Source organism: Dromiciops gliroides, chromosome 3, assembly GCF_019393635.1.
Source record: "Dromiciops gliroides isolate mDroGli1 chromosome 3, mDroGli1.pri, whole genome shotgun sequence".
In the NCBI taxonomy this organism is placed as follows: Eukaryota; Metazoa; Chordata; class Mammalia; order Microbiotheria; family Microbiotheriidae; genus Dromiciops; species Dromiciops gliroides.
In genome coordinates, this window is record NC_057863.1 from 404,420,379 (window position 1) to 404,439,118 (window position 18,740).

At 39.1% G+C, this 18,740-nt stretch overlaps 1 protein-coding gene across 1 annotated transcript; it reads left to right on the top strand.

Annotated features, from left to right (window-relative positions):
• The first annotated feature begins 10,134 nt into the window (after positions 1-10,134).
• Positions 10,135-10,401, top strand: LOC122746562 (small ubiquitin-related modifier 2-like). The gene is made up of 2 exons (XM_043992276.1): positions 10,135-10,288; positions 10,346-10,401. Exons 1-2 carry the CDS (start codon positions 10,135-10,137, stop codon positions 10,399-10,401), a joined length of 210 nt encoding a protein of 69 aa, XP_043848211.1.
• The last annotated feature ends 8,339 nt before the right edge of the window (positions 10,402-18,740 follow it).

Consider the following 18,740-nt stretch of genomic DNA (forward strand, 5'->3'; position numbering starts at 1 on the left):
TACCTACTATGTGTCAGGCACTTTTGAAGATGTGGATGGTTATGGTTGTATGAGAAGGGCTCAAATGAGGTCACAGGAGCACTTTAGAGTAAAATATATGAAGCACCCAGCATCATGGCAGAAGCCAACACTCCCCTCCAGTCGGGTCAGCCCAGCTGTTCTGAGAAAGATTCCTCTCTGATTGCAAACTTCTAGCCTTGAAACTCATATTTCAGGCTTGTCTCAGCTACACTGAGACAGTCAGTTACACTGTTGAGTTTAGCTCAATTCAACAAAAATTTATTAGGGTCTTGCTATTATGGGCTCCATTTTTCTTGGGGAAAGAAATTCTTACCTGCTCTTGTTCCTGAAGTTTCTATGTTGGAGAGTAGGGCTGCATCATTTGGGCAGAGCTGAAGCTCATGTTCTCTTTTTGTGGAATCAGGCTGACCTAGGAGGGCAGAATTTTCCTTCCTCTTTTGAGTTTTCATATTCAATTTCCTATTCTGTTAATAAAAATGTATGGACCACCTGGATTTAATGGAGCTGCATTATAATCCAAACGGATTTTATGAAACCCTAGATTAGCAAAGTGCCCTTTGATTAAAACTCAAACTAAACCCAGATAGTAGATAAATAACCCCTATTCACTAAGTTACCCCAAGAGAATAAATATATCTTATAGTTCTCCTTATCATATATCTAGGCATCCTTGTCCTTGGTAAACCCTTCCTGTTTCTTTAAGTTTCCTGTTATAGTATTTGCTTTAGGTTGATTAAAATCAAGCTAATGAAGTTAACCTGTAACCAGTGAAAAGAGAAAAAAGATTTATATAATGTCAGTAAGGGGGAACCATTGAGAACTTCTTCTTTGGAAGGGGTCTCAGCATGATTCATGCTGCTTATTCTTGGGACAAATAAACTGGTACTGTTTTTCCTTCCTGTTTGTGTCTGATCTGTTTTTTTTTTTTCTGTAGGAAATATTATAAAAATAATTTCTCTGATCTGTTTTTTTCTGTAGGAGACAGGCAACAAAAACAATATTTGAGGCTTCTTAGAAATGAACCTGAATAAGAGTAAAAGCTCTTGTGAGAGAAGTGGAGGGATAAAGAGGAAAATGGTAAGGAAAAGGGGAAAATAACTGCAACAGGAAAAAAGGCAGCTATTGATAGAAGGTTCAGAAGTGAGTATAGGGACAGCTAGGTGGCACAGTGGATAGAGCCCTGGCCCTGGAGTCAGGAGGACCTGAATTCAAATGTGATCTCAGACTCTTGACACTTAATAGCTGTGTGACCTTGGGCAAGCCACTTTGCCCCAATTGCCTCACCAAAAAAAAAAAAAAGTGAGTGTAGAAAATCCTTGTAAGTCATTTGGAATTCCTTTAGAGTAATATACTACCTGTTATCTTTGTACTTTGGAAGACACTTATCACACTACCCACCACTCTAAGTTTAAAAGAGTCCTTTTTTGGGGGGTGGGGGGGGAGAGAAACAAGTTGAATGACTTTATTTTCTAATTTCAAAAACTTTTTTTTTTAAATTAAGAATTTTTTTGCCCAAGGATTTATGATAGTTTTGCTCATGTTTAAAGCTTTTAGAAGTTAACTTTTTGGTTAAACTACTACCTTTTTCTTTCAAAAGCCAAAAAATTCTTGTATATATTTTTTGTTAAAACAAGGTTATCTTCTTCTAGGACCCCTGGGGCTTGCATTTTGATGAACATTTTTATTTATAGTTTTGAGTTCCAATTTTTATCCCTCTTTCCCTCCCTCTTCTTCCCCCTCCCTGAGGTGGCAAATAATTAGATATGGGTTATACATGTACAATTATGTAAGATGTTACCACATTTGTCATTTTGTACAAGAAAACTTGATTAAAAGAAAAAAAATCAAAGAAAGTGAAAAATAGCATCCTTTAATTTGTTCCATAAGTATCATTTCTTTATTTGGAGGTGGATGGTATGTTTCATCAATAGTCCTTTTGAATTATCATAGATCATTGTATCGTTGAGAATAGTTATGTCATGTTACAATTCTTTTTTGGGGGGGTGGGGGGTGGGGCAGTGAGGTTTAAGTGACTTGCCCAGGGTCACACAGCTAGTAAGTGTCAAGTGTCTGAGGCTAGATTTGAACTCAGGTCCTCCTGAATCCGGGGCCAGTGCTTTATCTACTTTGCCACCTAGCTGCCCCAGAGAAACAATCTTTCACCAAGACCAGCCACATTCACATATGAACAGTAAGTACCTTGGCTGATTGTCCATCTATCTTCTCTGCTTTGACACTAACTGAAGAAAGGAGATGAACTGCTAGATGATCCTTTGAAGGTTCTGGAGGGTTTCCTTCCTACTGGGAAATCCATGAAAATATAGCAAAGCCACCAATCTATCAAAGTGGGCAATAGGTTGAGTCCTAAGAGTGGGGAGTAGGGGTTGACTTCCTTGGATCTGAGTCTTTAATGGGTATGAAGTCATTAGTAGGGAGGGATAAACAAACTTAGTCCTTACCTCTTCAACCTCCTATTAGAATTTTATCTTAGATATCCTGGTCCATATAGTCTCATCCTGTCCTGTTCCCTTGATTGACTATAATGAGGAATGTACTCTAAATTAAACCTTACAAAGAGTTATAAAATTATAGGCCTTAAATCTCTTCTAGCTCTAAAAGCAATAATGACATCTCCCCTTTGTTCAATATGATAAAGTTTATAAAATACTTTCTTCTCAACCTGGGCAAATAAATAGTATTATGTTAATTATCCCCATTTTACAGACATTAAAGCTGATCTCAGTGAATGGAAGGAATTTCAACACCTAGTAAGTGTCAGAACTAGGAGTCAAACCAAAGTCATTCCCAACTGCAAGAACCTTTCCATTACTTCACACTGATTTTATCATGAGTAATAACACAAACATGAGAAAAAATTATGTGATTTTCTCAAGGAGAAGAATTCATAACATGGGAATTGACTCTCTCCGATATAGCCCAGAGCCAATTTATGATTTAAAAAATAGAAGCTAACATTTATATAACATTTTAACATCAAAGCCTTTTAATTCACTCATTTGCTCCTTATTGTTATCTTCATTTTGTAGCTGAGGAAATAGAGGCTTTGATTATTGGTAAATTTGGAGAGAGTGATTCAAACAATGAGGTTAGAAGCCAGACTGTAGGAAATTATGAAGAGGATAAAAGAAAATGAAATGGAGGCATCCACTGTGGATGGTCTTCTTCAGTATAGCCACAAAAGGGAGGAGAGATATAGGATGAGAGCTAACACAGATGGACAGATTAATTGATGGGTTTTTTTTGGTGATGGGGGAAACATGGTCATGTTTGTAGGCAGTAGGTAAGCAACAAGCAGATAGGGAGAGATTGAAGGTAAATAGGAGAGTAAGGAGGATATAGGGGGCAATCTGCTGGAGAAGGAAAGGTGGGATGGGATCACTTGTCCATATAGAGCGGTTTGCCTAGGCAAGGAAAAGAGCCACCTGAGTTTGAATCTTGCCTCAGAAACTTAGGTAAGTCACATAACATCTTTTTCAGTTTTCTCTTGGGTCAAAATGGGGTCCTACCTCACAGAGTTGTTATGAGGATCAAATGAGATAATATAAGTGCTTTGCAAACCTTAAGGCACTATAATTGCTATTGTTGTGGTTGTAATCGTCATGCACAGTCACCTTCTTCCCTAAGCCATCCTTGATCTCAATGTCAGAAGCAAGGGCAAGGCTGGATGTTCCATACTTCTGACCCACTGAAGCAATTCTTGTCATCTTTTTATAAAGAGACTCAATAAGCAAACTGATTGCTGGCAGAGAGTTCTTCAACAAATGATGCCAATACAATACAACAATGAGAAAGCCTATCTTGCTGAATTGTTTGACTTTACTCTGCTTGGAACCTTAGTAATGTATAGTGCAAAGAACATTGAACTTGGAATCAGAAGTGGGTTCACTTCCATCTTCCACCACTTACCACTTGATTAGCCTTGGGTAAAGCTTTTAACTTCTTTGAGCCTCAGTTTGTTTCTCCCAGGATTAATGACAACAATAATATTAATGATGATGACAGTGATATGAAATGATGAAAACCTGTTCAACTAATATGTCTCCAGCCCCTACAATGCATGTATTCCAAAGCTTAACTGACCAAAAGATGTTGTTTCCTTGAAGTGCTATAGATAGAGTCAAATTTCCTGGGTCCATGCCTTTCATTCCTTATTAGGTAATTCTGTGCATAAGGGGCAGCTAGGTGGTTCAGTGAATAGAGCACTGGCCCTGAAGTTGGGAGGACCTAAGTTCAAATCTGACCTCAGCCACTTATAAGCTGTGTGACCCTGGGCAAGTCACTTAACTCCAGTTGCTTTAAACATCTAGTGCTATCTCTAGTCATCCTGATAATATGTCTTGCCACTCTACCCAGATAGCTCCAAAGGAGAGAGTAAGGCTGGTGACTTTGTACAGACCTTCCTCACTTAAATCCAATTCATTCTAAATCATGACTTCTGTCATGGTCCACTTTGAGAACAAAGGACAAACAACAGTAATTCTGAGAATACTCTAATTTCAGTGGTCCAGTGAGATACCACTGCCTTGCCTCCTATTAGCACCAAACTTCTATTAGTGCCATGTCTTTGTCTAAAGGTCTTTGTCTAAATGTCTAATAGTAGTCTGAGCCCTGGATGGCTTTGGGGGCCTTATAACAGAGTCTCCATTCTGATGCACATTCAAACTAAAAACCTACACATGGAGATAGAGGCCTTGTAGCTATGCTCTTTCCTGTTGGCATCTGTCTTGCTTCCATAAGTGTCATTCAATTATCCTGCCACATGTGCAACAGTCTAAGGAACATATAGAAGTATATAGAAGAAGGGAACCTAAATGTAGAAGAATAATAGCAGTATAACAGCTTGACCCAAGATCATTTCCATCTGAGCTCTATTGACAAAATGGGAAGAATGAGCTGAAGAATAATAACAATTAGTCATAATAATAGTAATAATAATTACAACTGATATTTATATAGTACTTTGGAGTTTTTCAAACACTCTATTTTCAATCCTGACAAAAAACTCTGAGGAGGAAATACTAAAGAAATTATTTATCCCCATTTTATTGATGAGGAAACAAACTAGGAAAGGTTGTTTAGTGGAAAAGGTGCTGGACTTTTGAAGTCAGGAAGACTTCAAGACTTAAGCATGAAACTTTCAGATCATTACTACTGATTTGACCCTGGGTAAATCACTTAATCTCTGTCATTCTCAGTTTCAACATATCTAAAATGGGGATGATAATAGCATCTCCCTCATAAGATTGTTGTATCAAATGACTTAACACATGCAAATCACTTGATAAATGTTAAAACTCAATACAAATGATAGTCCCTAAGTAAAAAATCATTCATTAAGCTCTTACTCTTTGCTCTAAGTTCTGGAAATTCAAAAAAAGACAAATATTTTCTGCCCTCAAGGAGTACATATCCTAATGTGGGAGACAATATGTAAATACCCAGGTATTTACAAGATATATATAGAATAGGGGGGCAGCTAGGTGGCATAGTGGATAAAGCACTGGCCCTGGATTCAGGGGAACCTAAGTTCAAATGCAGCCTCAGACACTTGACACTAGCTGGGTGATCCTGGGCAAGTCACTTAAGCTCAATTGCCTCTCCAACAAAAAGAAAAAGAAAAAGAAAAAAGATATATATATATATATATAGAGTAGATGAACTTAATCTGAGAGAAGCTGGAGAAGGAAATGACAAACCACTCCAGAATATTTGCCAAGAAAACCCCAAATGGGGTCACAAAGAGTTGGACATGACTGAAATGATCAACAAATCTGAAAGAAAGTTTTAGCATCTTGGGGAATGGGAAAAAAGCCTCCTATACAATGTAGGATTTGAGCTGGGTATTGAAACAACCCATAAAGGCAAAGGTGAGGGGTAGGACAGGTCATTTTGTGAGTTTGATTGACATAGCACTGAATAAGTAAACTAATTTAGGTAGTATTGTCATTTTTATTATGTACGCTTGACATATCCATAATGGATTGTTATTTCTCCAATTACTTAGATCTGTATTTATGTGAACATTGTTTATAACTGAGTTCATATGTTCCTTTGTGTATCTTGCCAGATAGACTCCAAAGTAATTTATACTGTCTGCAATCATTTAAATGTAGTTTATCTTTCAATCTCTTCCTGGCTTTTATTTTGAAATTTTACATAGGCAGATAAGATATGACAGACAGATATAGACATATGAATGTTGATGATTTGTATCGGCTTATTTATATCCTGCAACTATGCTAAACTTGATTTTGTTTTGAGTAATTGTAGTTGTCTCTTGGTTTCTCTAAGTATACCTTCATATCTTGTACAAAAAAGTGATGCTTTTGTTTCCTTATGATGTATTTTTATTCCTTCAATTTATTTTCAATTTCTTATTGCTGTAGCTAACATTTCTAGTACATTCTCAACAAATAATGGTACAATGCACATCCTTCCTTGACTGCTGATATTATTAGAAAGGTTTCTAGTTTGTTCCCATTATAGATTATGCTTGCTCTTTGTTTTAGATAGATGCCAATTATCATTTTAATAAAAATCCCATTATTCCAATGTTTCTAGCGTTTTTAATAGAAATGTATTATGTTTTGTCAAAATCTTTCTGCATTTTTTGAAATAATTGTTATTTTTCTTGTTTTTCTTATATGATAAATTATATTTATACTTTTTCAGTATTAAATGTATATACACATCCACTGTTTATATTGAACCAGTCATACATTCCTGACATAAATTCAGCCTGGTCATAGTATATATAATATTTTGAAATATTGCTATAATCTTTTTGGTAGTATTTCATTTAAAGTATTTCCATCAATAGGGAAATCACTTTATAGTTTTCTTTCTCTGTCTTTTGCTTTCCTTGGTTTAGGTATTAAAACCATATTTCTATCATCAAACGAATTTAGTAGGACTCCTTTTTTCTTTTCCAACCATTTTTTTTTTTTTTTGGGTATCTGTGATGAGATGAGGGTTGACTTGCCTAGGGTCACACAGCTAGTAAGTGTCAAGTGTCTGAGGTTGGATTTGAACTCATGTCTTCCTGAGTCCAGGGGCCAGTGCTTTACCCACTGTACCACCTAGCTGACCCTTTTCAATCAATTTTTAAAAGAATTTATTTTATTTTAATTTTTAAAAATTACATGTAAAGAATTTTTTTGAGTTCCAAATTTTTCTACCACCCTTTCTTCCCTCCACCCTCCCAAGGTGAGCAAGCAATCTGAAACAGGTGATACATAACAATCATGTTAAACATATTTCTACATTAGTCATGTTGTAAGAGAAGAATCAGAATAAAAGGAAAAAACCCACAAGAATAAATAAGATAAAAAAAAGGCAGCAACAAATGTGAAAATAGTATGCTTCAATCTGCATTCAGACTCCATAGTTCTTTTTCTGAATGTGGAGAGCATTTTCCACCATAAGTCTTTTGGCATTGTCTTGGATCATTGCATTGCTGAGAAGAGTTAAGTCTATGAGGGTTGATCATCACACAATGTTGATACTTCGTACAATGTTCTCTTGGTTCTGTTCATTTCACTCAGCATCAATTCATGTAAGTCTTTGCAGGTTTTTCTGAAATCCTGCTTATAATTTCTTAAAGCACAGTAGTATTCCATTGTATTCACATACCACGACTTGTTTGGCCATTCCCCAATTGATGGGCATCCCCTGAATTTCCAATTTGCTACCACAAAAAGAGCAACTATAAATATTTTTGTAAGTGTGGGTCCTTTTCCCTTTTTTATGATCTCTTTCAGGTATAGACCTAGTAGTGGTATTGCTGGGTCAAAGGATATGCACAGTTTTAAAGCCTTTTGGGCATGGTTCCAAACTGATCGCCAGAATGGGTGGATCAGTTCACAGCTCCACCAACAGTGCATTAATTTTTTTTTAACCAATTAAAAAAACAACAGTTTATATACAATTGGAATGAACTGTTTTAAAAAAAATTTCATAGAATTCACCTGTTAATTCATCTGGACCTTGGTTTTTTTTTCCCCTTAAGGAGCTCATTTATTGATTGTTCCACATATTTTTCTGAGAGAGGTTTATTTAAATATTTCATTTTCTGCTTTGTTAATCTAAGCAATGTGTATTTTTATAAATATTCATTTCAGTTAAATTGTCAGTTTTACTGACATAGAGTTGAGCAAAATGACTCCAGACAATTGCAGCAAATTTCAGCTTCAGTATTTGTGCATTCATTGTTTTCATTTTGATAAGGATAATTTAGTTTTCTTTTTTCTTTTATTAAATAAAAAACCCCAATAGTTTATTTTATGGCTTTTAAAGATAGAATAGATCATAGTCTTATTTATTAGTTAAATTTTTTAACTTTGAATTTTCTTAATACCTTGTATGATTTTTCAGGATTTCTATTTTAGTATTTCAATGAGGAATTTTAATTTGATGTTTTTCTAGGTTGTTTTTTAAGTGTCATTCCCAATGCAATTATTTGTATTACCTTGTTTATTGATGTAAATATTCAGAGATACATTTTCCCCTAAGTACTGCTTTGGTGGCACAATAAAGAGTGCCAAGCCTGAAGTACAGAAGACTCATGTTCTTGAGTTCAAATCTGGCCTCAGACCTTGGGCAATTAACTTACCTCTGTTTACCTCAGTTCTTCATTTGTAAAATGAGTTGGAGAAGGAAATGGCAAATGACTCCAGTATCTTTGCTAAGAAGAACCCAAATGGGATCACAAAGAGTTGGACATGACTAACTTGTTTCAACAACAAAAACAACAGACACGTTTTGGCATGTCATCTCATAGTTGATTTTATCTTTAATGAATAATTGTTTTTATCTATGATTTGTCCTTTGAACTACCAATTTTTTAGGATTAAATTCTTTAGTTCCCAATTAATTTTTAGTTTATGCTTCCAAGGCACTTTATCAAATGTAATTTTTATTGCATTATGGTTTGAAAAGTATACATTTAATATTTCTGCTTTTTTGCATTTGTTTGCGAGGTTTTTATACCCCAATATATGATCAGTTTTGGGGAAGGTGCCATGCACAACTAAGAAAAACAATTGTACTCCTTTCTATTTCCATTCAATATTCTTCTGAGTCTATCATATCTAACTTTTCTATAATTCTATTCATCTCCTTAATTTCTTTCTTGTTTATTTTTTAAAAATTATCTGGGTCTGAGAAGGGTAAATTGGGGTCCTCCACTCATATAGTTTTACTATCTTATTCTTCCTGCTACTTATCTTTAAGAATTTGGATGCTATGCCATTTGGTACATATATGTTCAGCGTGATATTAATTCATTGTTTATGGTACATTTAAACAAAATGTAATTTTCCTGATTATCTCCTTTAATGATATCTCTTTTTGCTTTTGTTTTTTCTGAGATCATGATTGCTACCGTTCTTTTTTTGTACTTCACCTGAAGCATAATAGATTATGTTCTGTCCCCCTATTTCAACTTACTGCATGACTTTCTGATTCAAGTGTGTTTCTTGCAAACAAAAGAGTTTGTTCTAGTTTCTAATATACTCTTCTCCATTTTGTGGGTGAGTTCATTCCATTCACAATCAAAGTTATGATTGTTGATTGTCTGTCTTTCAATCCTATTATTTTCTCTTCATTTTCTTTCTTTTTTTTTTTAATCCTGTGCCCTCCTTAAATGTCTGTTTTGCTTCTTACTACTGCTGCTCTTAATTTTTCTGCCCTCTTACTCTTCTCTCCTTTCTCTTCTCCCCTTTTTCTTCTACTTCCTTCTTGGGTAGAATGAATTTCCCTACCTAGTCGAGTGTACACGTGTATTTTACCTTCCTCAAAGCAGTTCAAATGACAGTAAGGTTTAGGTGTTCCATTAACATTTTTAAAGGCTATTTTAAGGGGGTAGAGGGAGCACAGAACATGCTAGCACCCTCATTACCTCCATAGCTGCCTCCTCCTCCTCCTCCTCCTCCTTCTTCTTCTCCTCACCATCACTACCACCATCATCTTCCTCCACCTCCTCCTCCTTCTGCTCCTACTGCTATTGCTTTTCCCCCTCCCCCTTTCCCTTGGAGTGGACCATCCTGGTGCCTCTTTTGTGAAGCAACTGCTGAGGAGACCCAGGGGCTCACCATGGCTGATCAAAAGCTGAAGAAAGGAGTCAAGACTGAAAACAACAACCATATTAATTTGAAGGTGACAGGGCAAGATGGTTTGGTGTTGCAATTTAAGATTAAGAGGCACACACCACTTAGTAAACTAATGAAAGCCTATTGTGAACAAAAGGGTTTGTCAGTGAGGCAGATCAGATTCTGATTTGATGGGCAACCAATCAATGAAACAGATACACCTGCACAGTTGGAAATGGAGGATGAAGATACATTTGATGTATTCCAGTAGCAGACAGGCAGTTACTAAAAAAGAGAACCTGCAACTCTACTTCATAACTGTGCTCCCAAGGAAAATAATACATTCACAATTAGAAAACCAAGATTTGGTTCATCCACATCCTGACTACTGCAGTATAGTTTTGTGGTAAAGATTAATATCACAAGTTTTAGCTGAATCATTTGGGAGGGGCTATACCTGGCCCACCCTGAGATTACGTATGCTATTGAGGTCAGAAGGAGAACTCTCCATGAGCAGCTTTTGAAGGACCTCCTCTTTTGGGGGAGGAAAGATTGAATGCGACCTGAAGGGAGGCAAGGCACTTCCAGTAGGCTAAGCTCTCAGTGACTTCCAGAATGCAGAGCGCTCTCTCTGGCGGTTGACTGAGGTCACGGGGGCATGTGAGCAACCTTTGACTGGCAGGCTGTTCAGGTTGGGTGAGTTACTGAAAACCCTAAATTCCTTTGAACCAGCTTAGAGTAAGTTTAGAGTTAAGAGCGTCTATCTGTATTTCTATTTTCCCATTTCCTTATCTTTGATTTTTATTAGTTTCACCTTTGTTGTTAATCAATTCCCAAGTAATAAAATCTGATCCTTTTATGAACTAAAGCTTAGAGGCTCCTTTCTTATTGGCCTGGGAGAAGTATCTAAAAAGAATAGTTCAGAGGGGAGATTAAACCTAAAAAAAAGGTCCCTCATATTTCTGGGACCCCAATATTAAGGTGAGTCACCCAAATAGCTCTCAGTATATCCAATTTTGGCCCTCACAGTTTGGTGAGCTAAACCGGGAGCTTACGGACCCTCCCAGCCAGCTTGACCACAAGCCAGCTAATCTGGTGGACTTTCTCTTACTGCCGCCCCCCCCCCCCTCCACTGACTTTCCCTCATTTGCCTAATCTTCCTTGCTTTATGCCTCTAAAAGCCTTGCTTCAGGAGAAAAAAAACCAGTCCATTTTAAAGGGCAACATGTTTGAATATTTTTTCTTCCTCATGCTTTTCCTCATTGGATCATTTTGGGACTACTTAACGTCCAGATTCAATCAGATGGCCTACTCAGTCTTTTCTTGTTGTCTTACAAGCTTTTTCTTTATCTATGTAGGATGAAATCTTTGGCATAATGGAGTGGGAGAGTCTGTCCCCCTCACAGGGCATATGTTTAATGCTACTGAGAGTATCATAGCTAAATTTGAATTTTACCATGAAAATATAACCATAGCTCTAGTGATTATGATTTTTATGTTTTTGACTCATGTGAGGAGAGTGACCCTAAACAGAGTATCCTGGCACCAGCACTTTCTAGTCAGCCATATAAGGGCCAACACAAGGGTACTAAGGTGTGTGATTACTGTGAGAAAGAAGGGCACTCATTGAGGGACTGTAGGACTTGGAGAAGAACATTTAAACGGACTACGTATGAGGATCAAGATAATGATAGGCCATGTTACAGGCGAAATCAAAATGGAAATAGATCTTTTCAGGGGAATACAGAGAGACAGTACCAGAATAACTATAGACCCTATCAGAAAGATAGAACCAGAATCAAAGTAACCAAGGTCTCCCTCAGAGGGGGGAACAGGATCGACAAGATGAAGGGGAGGGATGGAAAATAGATGATGAAAGCTATATATTCCCAGATCCAGATTTTTTGAATGCCCTTGTGCCAGTCTGTTCACCTCCCCAGAGTAATGAACCTCATGTGACCTTCAAAGTTGGGGACATGTATTATGATTGTCTGCTGGACATAGGAGCTTCTAAATCAGTATTAGTGAGAAAACCAGACCCTGGATGTAAAGCTGTAGGATCTTTGAATGTGGTAGGAGTCTTGAGAAAAGCCCAAAGAGTGGCAAAATTAACCCCTCTCATGGTGTCTATATGGGGCCTTTAACAGTGGAACATTCATTCTTACTCATGCCTGATGCCCCTGTTAATTTATTAGGTTGTGATCTCCTATGCAAGCTGTGAGCAACCATATCTTGTACTCCAGATGGGGCTGTCTCCCTACAATTGCCAGAGGATACTGTTGCTTTATTACCAATTTTGCTTACAGAAGCTCAAGGAGCAGTAGGGGACGTATCCAAAATTCCCTCTGACATTCCTGAGTCTTTATGGGCCTCATCCCCTACTGAGGTGGGGCTCCTTAAATCTGCCATGCCTGTTACCTTTAAAGTTAAAGGGGGACCATCCCCATCCATTCCACAGTATCCATTGTCTAAAGAAGCCATAGAAGGGATCACCCCTATAATTGAAGCTTTGAAAAGTCAGGGCATTATTGTTCCATGTCATCACTCTCCATGATATACTCCCATTTTTCCAGTTAAAAAACCCAAGCCTGGGCCAGATGGTAAGCCCGTTTATCATTTTGTGCAAGATCTTAGAGCAATTAACAATTATGTTATTCCTAGACACCCTACAGTCCCAAATCCTGCCATGATAGTGTCTTCCATTCCGTGTGATGCTACATACTTCACAGTGGTAGACCTCTGCTCTGCCTTTTTCTCCATACCAGTACATGAGGACTTCCAATATTTATTTGCTTTCACCTGGAAAAATACACAGTGGACCTGGACTAGACTTACACAGGGATTTGTAGACAGTTCTACATTATTTTCCCAAATTTTACAGCAGGATCTGGCCTCCATTACCTTTAAAGGCTCCACACTAGTACAATATGTTGATGACTTACTTTTAGCCTCCACTAATGCTGAAATTTGTCAGGAAGATAGCTGTCACTTACTACTAGAGCTGCACAAGAGAGAGCCACAAGGTGTCCAAGTCAAAGGTACAATGGTGTTTGCCACAGGTAGAATATTTAGGATTTATTCTGGCTGCTGGAACTCGCTCTGTCTCTTCTAAGTGAGTCCAGGCCATTCAACAACTTTATGCCCCCACTACTAAGAAACAGTTAAGAGCCATTCTGGGAGCAGCTGGGTATTGCAGACAATGGATACCTGCTTTTGGTGAAATTACTAAGCCTCTTATAGCTCTAACAAAAAATTCTGTCCCAGAAACGTTACAGTTGGATCCCCAGCATCTCTCAGCCATAACAGAATTAAAATGGGCCTTGCTATCAGCACCTTCCCTAGGACTCCCAGATTACAGTAAACCCTTCACTCTCTTTGTGCATGAACAAAGGGGGATGGCTTCTGGAGTTCTGACTCAGTCACTGGGGCCTAACCAATGCCCCATAGCCTACTATTCAACCCAACTGGACCCTGTAGTGTATGGGGTGCCACCTTGCCTTAGGGCACTGGCGGCCACAGCTCTTTTGGTAGAAAAAGCCTCTGATTTGGTCCTAGGTAACCCTCTAGTTGTGCAATGCCCTCATGAAATAGAGGCTCTCTTACTATGTCACAGGACACAAGCCTTTTTAGATCAAAGGCTGGATAAGTATGAAGTAACACTGTTAGGCAATGAGAATATCATTCTAAAATGCTGCATAGTCCTTAACCCAGTAACACTACTCCCTAACTTACCACTTTCAGGGGAGCCATTGCATAACTGTGCTTCTTTAGTTGATATGGTTGAGAAACCCCATGATGATCTTTTTATACACCTTTAGAAAACCCTGATCTTGTCCTCCATACAGATTGCTCTTCATTTATGAGAGAGGGGACCCGTTTCACTGGAGCTGCTGTAGTTTCTGATTGACACCCTCTGGGCAGTTTCTCTGCCTTCCCATTTTAGTGCACAAGCTGCTGAACTTGTGGCTCTTACACAAGCCTGTGATATAGCCAAAGGGAAGAGTGCCACCATTTTACTGACTCGAAATATGCCTTTGGAATATCACTCAATTGGCATTCTTTGGCTACAAAGAGGTTTTTTAACATCCTTGGGCAAGGTCATTGCCAATGGGGATCTTATCAAGGACCTCCTAGATGCCCTGAAACTGCCCTCTGCCCTAGCCATTGTACATTGCCCTGCCCACACAGGGAATGGTGATCCTGTTTCAAAGGGGAATGCATGAGCTGATTCTGCAGTCAAGCTTGCTGCATTAGAAGCTCCTGAACATGTATTTAACCTCTTACCTTCTGAGGATATTCCTCCCAACCTAACCTAAGATGATTCTGAAGTAGAAAGGTGGAAAAAGAGATTTAAGGTGAAACAGATCAATGGAGTCTGGATGTCATTGGAGGGAAAACCACTTCTTCCCCAGAAATCTATCACCAGGTATGTCTCTCTATTCACAGAAAAGGTCATTTTGGTACACAAGGCATTGTGGACTCTATTAAAAGAACCTGGATAGCACCAGGTGTGACTAACACAGCATCTCCATTCTGCTCGGGCTGCTCCACATGTCAATCTTATAATCAACATGCTTTCAAGCCCAAAGCTTATGGAGTGTGCCCTCTAGCATATATACCCTTTGAGCACTTGCAAATTGACTATATCACAATGCCAAAATCAGGACATTATAAATTTTGCCTTATTATAGTTGACCAACTCACTCAGTGGGTAGAGGCATTTCCCAGCCCCTGAGCCAGAGCTGCCTTTGTTGCCAAGACTCTTCTTAAAGAGATAGTTCCTTGCTTTGGCCCACCAGCCTGCATTGATTCTGACAAAGGCACATATTTTACTGATTAGGTCTTATTCCAAATCTACTCTTTCTTGGGAGTAACTCCAAAATTCCATACGCCCTACCACCCACAAAGTTCAGGTCAGGTTGAACGTATGAATAAAGAGCTTAAGAGTATGATTGGCGGGGCAGCTAGGTGGCGCAGTGGATAGAGCACCGGCCCTGGAGTCAGGAGTACCTGAGTTCAAATCCGGCCTCAGACACCTAACACTTACTAGCTGTGTAACCCTGGGCAAGTCACTTAATAACAAAACAAAACAAAACAAAAACAAGAGTATGATTGGCAAATTATGTACTGAAACCCATTTGAAATGGCCTAATGTTCTACCACTGGCATTATTCTATCTATGCAGTAGACCAAGAGGGGAACTTCACATATCTCTTTATGAAATGCTTTTTGGTCACCCTTCTATCCAAGCTAAAACGTTTCCCCCAGTTTATACATCACTGGTGGGAGGTGATACTTCTGTTGCCTCCTATATACAGGAATTACAGACTAGGCTATGTGAACTCCATGAGGAGTTTATGATCCTACTCAACATTACTGTAATTTTCCAGACTAAAAAATCTTTTTCTATCTACCTCTGTACTATGTATGTTGTCTCCCCATTATAATTTAAAGTTCTGTCATTGTTTTTATATTTATAACCCTAGTGTTTAGGACAGCGATACACATAGTGATGACTTAATAAGAACTGTATTCATTCATTCATTCATTCATTCACTCATTCAATCATTTACAGTCCTCATTTTCCATTCTTCAGTGCATGTGAAAATGTTCATGTTTGTTGATGTTTGTGAAATTCACAGTGAAAAAAGAAAACAATATTTTCAGGGTAGACCCTCTTTGATTGGATGCCTACATCTTCAAAACTGGTGAAACCTACCCAGTCTCTCTTCTGGTACTATTTTTTTTTCAGCTGCCATCTTTTTGGCTTCACTCTTCAGAGAACCCTAATGTTGCATGCAGCATGAATGCCATGAACTGAACTTGTGAGAGAGGAGGGTCTTGCCTTCCCCAATTTGCCTCTCTTTTATTCCAAATCAGGGGGCAGCTAGGTGGCACAGTGTATAGAGCACTGACCTGAGAGTCAGGAGGACCCGAGTCCAACTCTCACCCCAGACACTTACTAGATGTGTATCCCAAAGCAAGTCACTTGACCCCAATTTTGTTAAACATCCTTGGCCATCTCCAGTCTTCCTGATATATGTCTCACCATTGGACCCAGATGGTTCTGGGGGAGAGAGTAAGATTGGTGACCTTGCAGAGCCCTCTGTTACTTAAATCCAATTCAGTGCAACCCATGACTTCACCCTAATGTCATGGTGTTCTTCAAGAATGAAGGACAAACAACAATCTCAGATTAGAGAAAGAGGCCTAGACGTGTTTGTTTCTGTTCTGTGTTGTTTGTCCTCTTTAGTTTCAGGGGCTAGAAGTGATCCTCATGAGACCCATCAGAATAGGAGTATGATCTACAGTGACATAGGAGCCAGGAATGCAGGTGGGGAAGTACTACCCAGAGTGCCAGTCTGCTTGAGAAACCAGGGTACTTTTGGACTTGAGCCCCACAGGGGGTTTGGCTTTGGACCTGGGATTTGCTTCCAATAGAAACCAAATTAAGCCATGAACTAAGTCCCTCTTCCCTTTCCTGAGACTGAAGCATTCCAAAGCAAAAAAGGGGGATTGTGTTTCCCACTCTTGGGGGGAGGCAGGTATTTTTGATTATAACTTTTTTTTTTTTTAGTGAGGCAATTGGGGTTAAGTCACTCACCCAGGGTCACACAGCTAGTAAGTGTTAAGTGTCTGATGCTGGATTTGAACTCAGGTCCTCCTGACTCCAGGGCAGGTGCTCTATCCACTGTGCCACCTAGCTACCCCTTGATTATAGCTTTTGCAGTAAATAGTTCCTTTGTAAAAGATTCAGAGTTACATTAAAAAGAAAGATCATGGAGAATTAGAGAGGTACCACAGGACTAGAGAAGCACAATTGTTGATCCAAAGTTCAGAAAAGGGAAGAGAATAAAGTCCACAAACTACAGTACAATGAACTTCACTCTGATTCCTAGTTTAGCATTTGGGTCATCCCCTTCTTGACTCCTGGCCCTCTAGAAAGGCTACTTCAAGAGTATGTGGTGGGGCAGCTAGGTGGCACAGTGGATAGAGCACCGGCCCTGGATTCAGGAGGATCTGAGTTCAAATCTGGCCTCAGACACTTAACACTTACTAGCTGTGTGACCCTAGGCAAGTCACTTAACCCCAATTGCCTCATCAAAAAAAAAAAAGTATGTGGTGAGGAATAAAGTCTAAGAAGACAAGATAGATGGGTTTTAGGGGCCAGGTTATGAAAGCCTTTGAATGCCAAAGAAGATATTGTATTTAGTCCTGGATGCTATAGTGAGACACTGGATTTTGAGTAGGGGAGTGAAATGACCAGACCTGAACTTTTTAAAAAAAGTCACTTTTCTCACCAGAATGAAGGATGGATTAGAGTGAGAAGACACTTGAGGCAGACAGATACACTAAGAGGCTATTGCAAAAGATCTGGTGTGAGGTAAGATGGGCCTGCATCAAAGTGGTAGTGTCAGAGAAGCAAAGGGAATGTATTTGAGAGGTATCACAAAGGTAAAACCTGCAGGTCTTGCAAGGCAACAGATTGCATATGGGGTATTGAGAGATAGTAAAGGTATAGGCCTCAGGGGGCAGAGCTAAGGTGGTGGAGGAAAGACATTAAATGCACAGAGCTCCTGACACAATTACCCCCCAAAACAGCAATAAAATAAGCCCTGGAACTGTAAAACCCACAAAAAGATGGGCTGAGATTATTTTCCAGATTAAAGGGGACCTTACTGGGCTGCAAGTAGATAGAGTCTGACCCCTCAATCATGCCAACACAGATCCCAGACATGCTGCACAAGAGGAACTTACCCCCGAGCCTCAGAATCAGCTGCAGCACCAGCATCTTCTGGAACTAAGCTTATGGTCAGATGAGAGGGCTGAAAGGTTGGCCAAGGGGGGATGGGGTGGGGAAATACAGGGGTGTCTGCGGGACCTATGGAGGAATTCATCTATCACACCCCAGCAGGGAACCAGGAAGAAATCCTGAGCAGTGGGAAATGCAGGTGGGGGAAGTGTTCAAGCTTGTCAAAGCGAAGATCCACAGCACACATAGGTCTGCTGGCTGGTTAATTAGCAAATTGGCTAGAGGTTGTCTTTGGTCCAGAGAACAGGCCAAGCCAGAGAAAAACCTGCCCTCCCTCAAACCAAAACACCTGGGACCCTCTGAAGCTTGGGACAGTGTAGCTTGGAAGTAGGGCTCCACACTAAGAGGGAGTTAAAAGTCAAATAAAAGATGGCAAGATGAGCAAGCAAAGAAAGTTGAGAACTATCACAAGTTTCTTTAGCAACAAGGAAGATTGAGGTGCACCCTCAGAAGATGATAGCAACCTCAGGGTCCCTACATCCAAAGCTTCCAAGAAAAATATGAATTGGTCTCAGGCCATGGAAGCATTCAAAAAGCATTGACACTTTGAAGAGAAAGTAGGAGAGATAGAAGGAAGATTTAGAGAGATGAAGGAAAGAATGGAAAGAGAAATGAGAGCGATGCAGGAGAGTCATGAGAAAAAAGTCAACAGCTTGAAAAGCCAAATTGAAAAGGAGATAAAAAAAAAAGCTCTCTGAAGAAAATTATTGCCTAAGAATTAGGCTTGAACAAATGGAAGCTAGTGACTTTATGAGAAACCAAGACACAGTAGAGCAAATCCAAATGATTAAAAAAAA

Coding starts and splice junctions, on each gene's coding strand:
- LOC122746562 (XM_043992276.1), top strand. CDS start 10,135: ATGGCTGATCAAAAGCTGAAGAAAGGAGTCAAGACTGAAAACAACAAC. Junction 10,289..10,345: donor AGCCTATTGTGAACAAAAGG/GTTTGTCAGTGA, acceptor TCAATGAAACAG/ATACACCTGCACAGTTGGAA.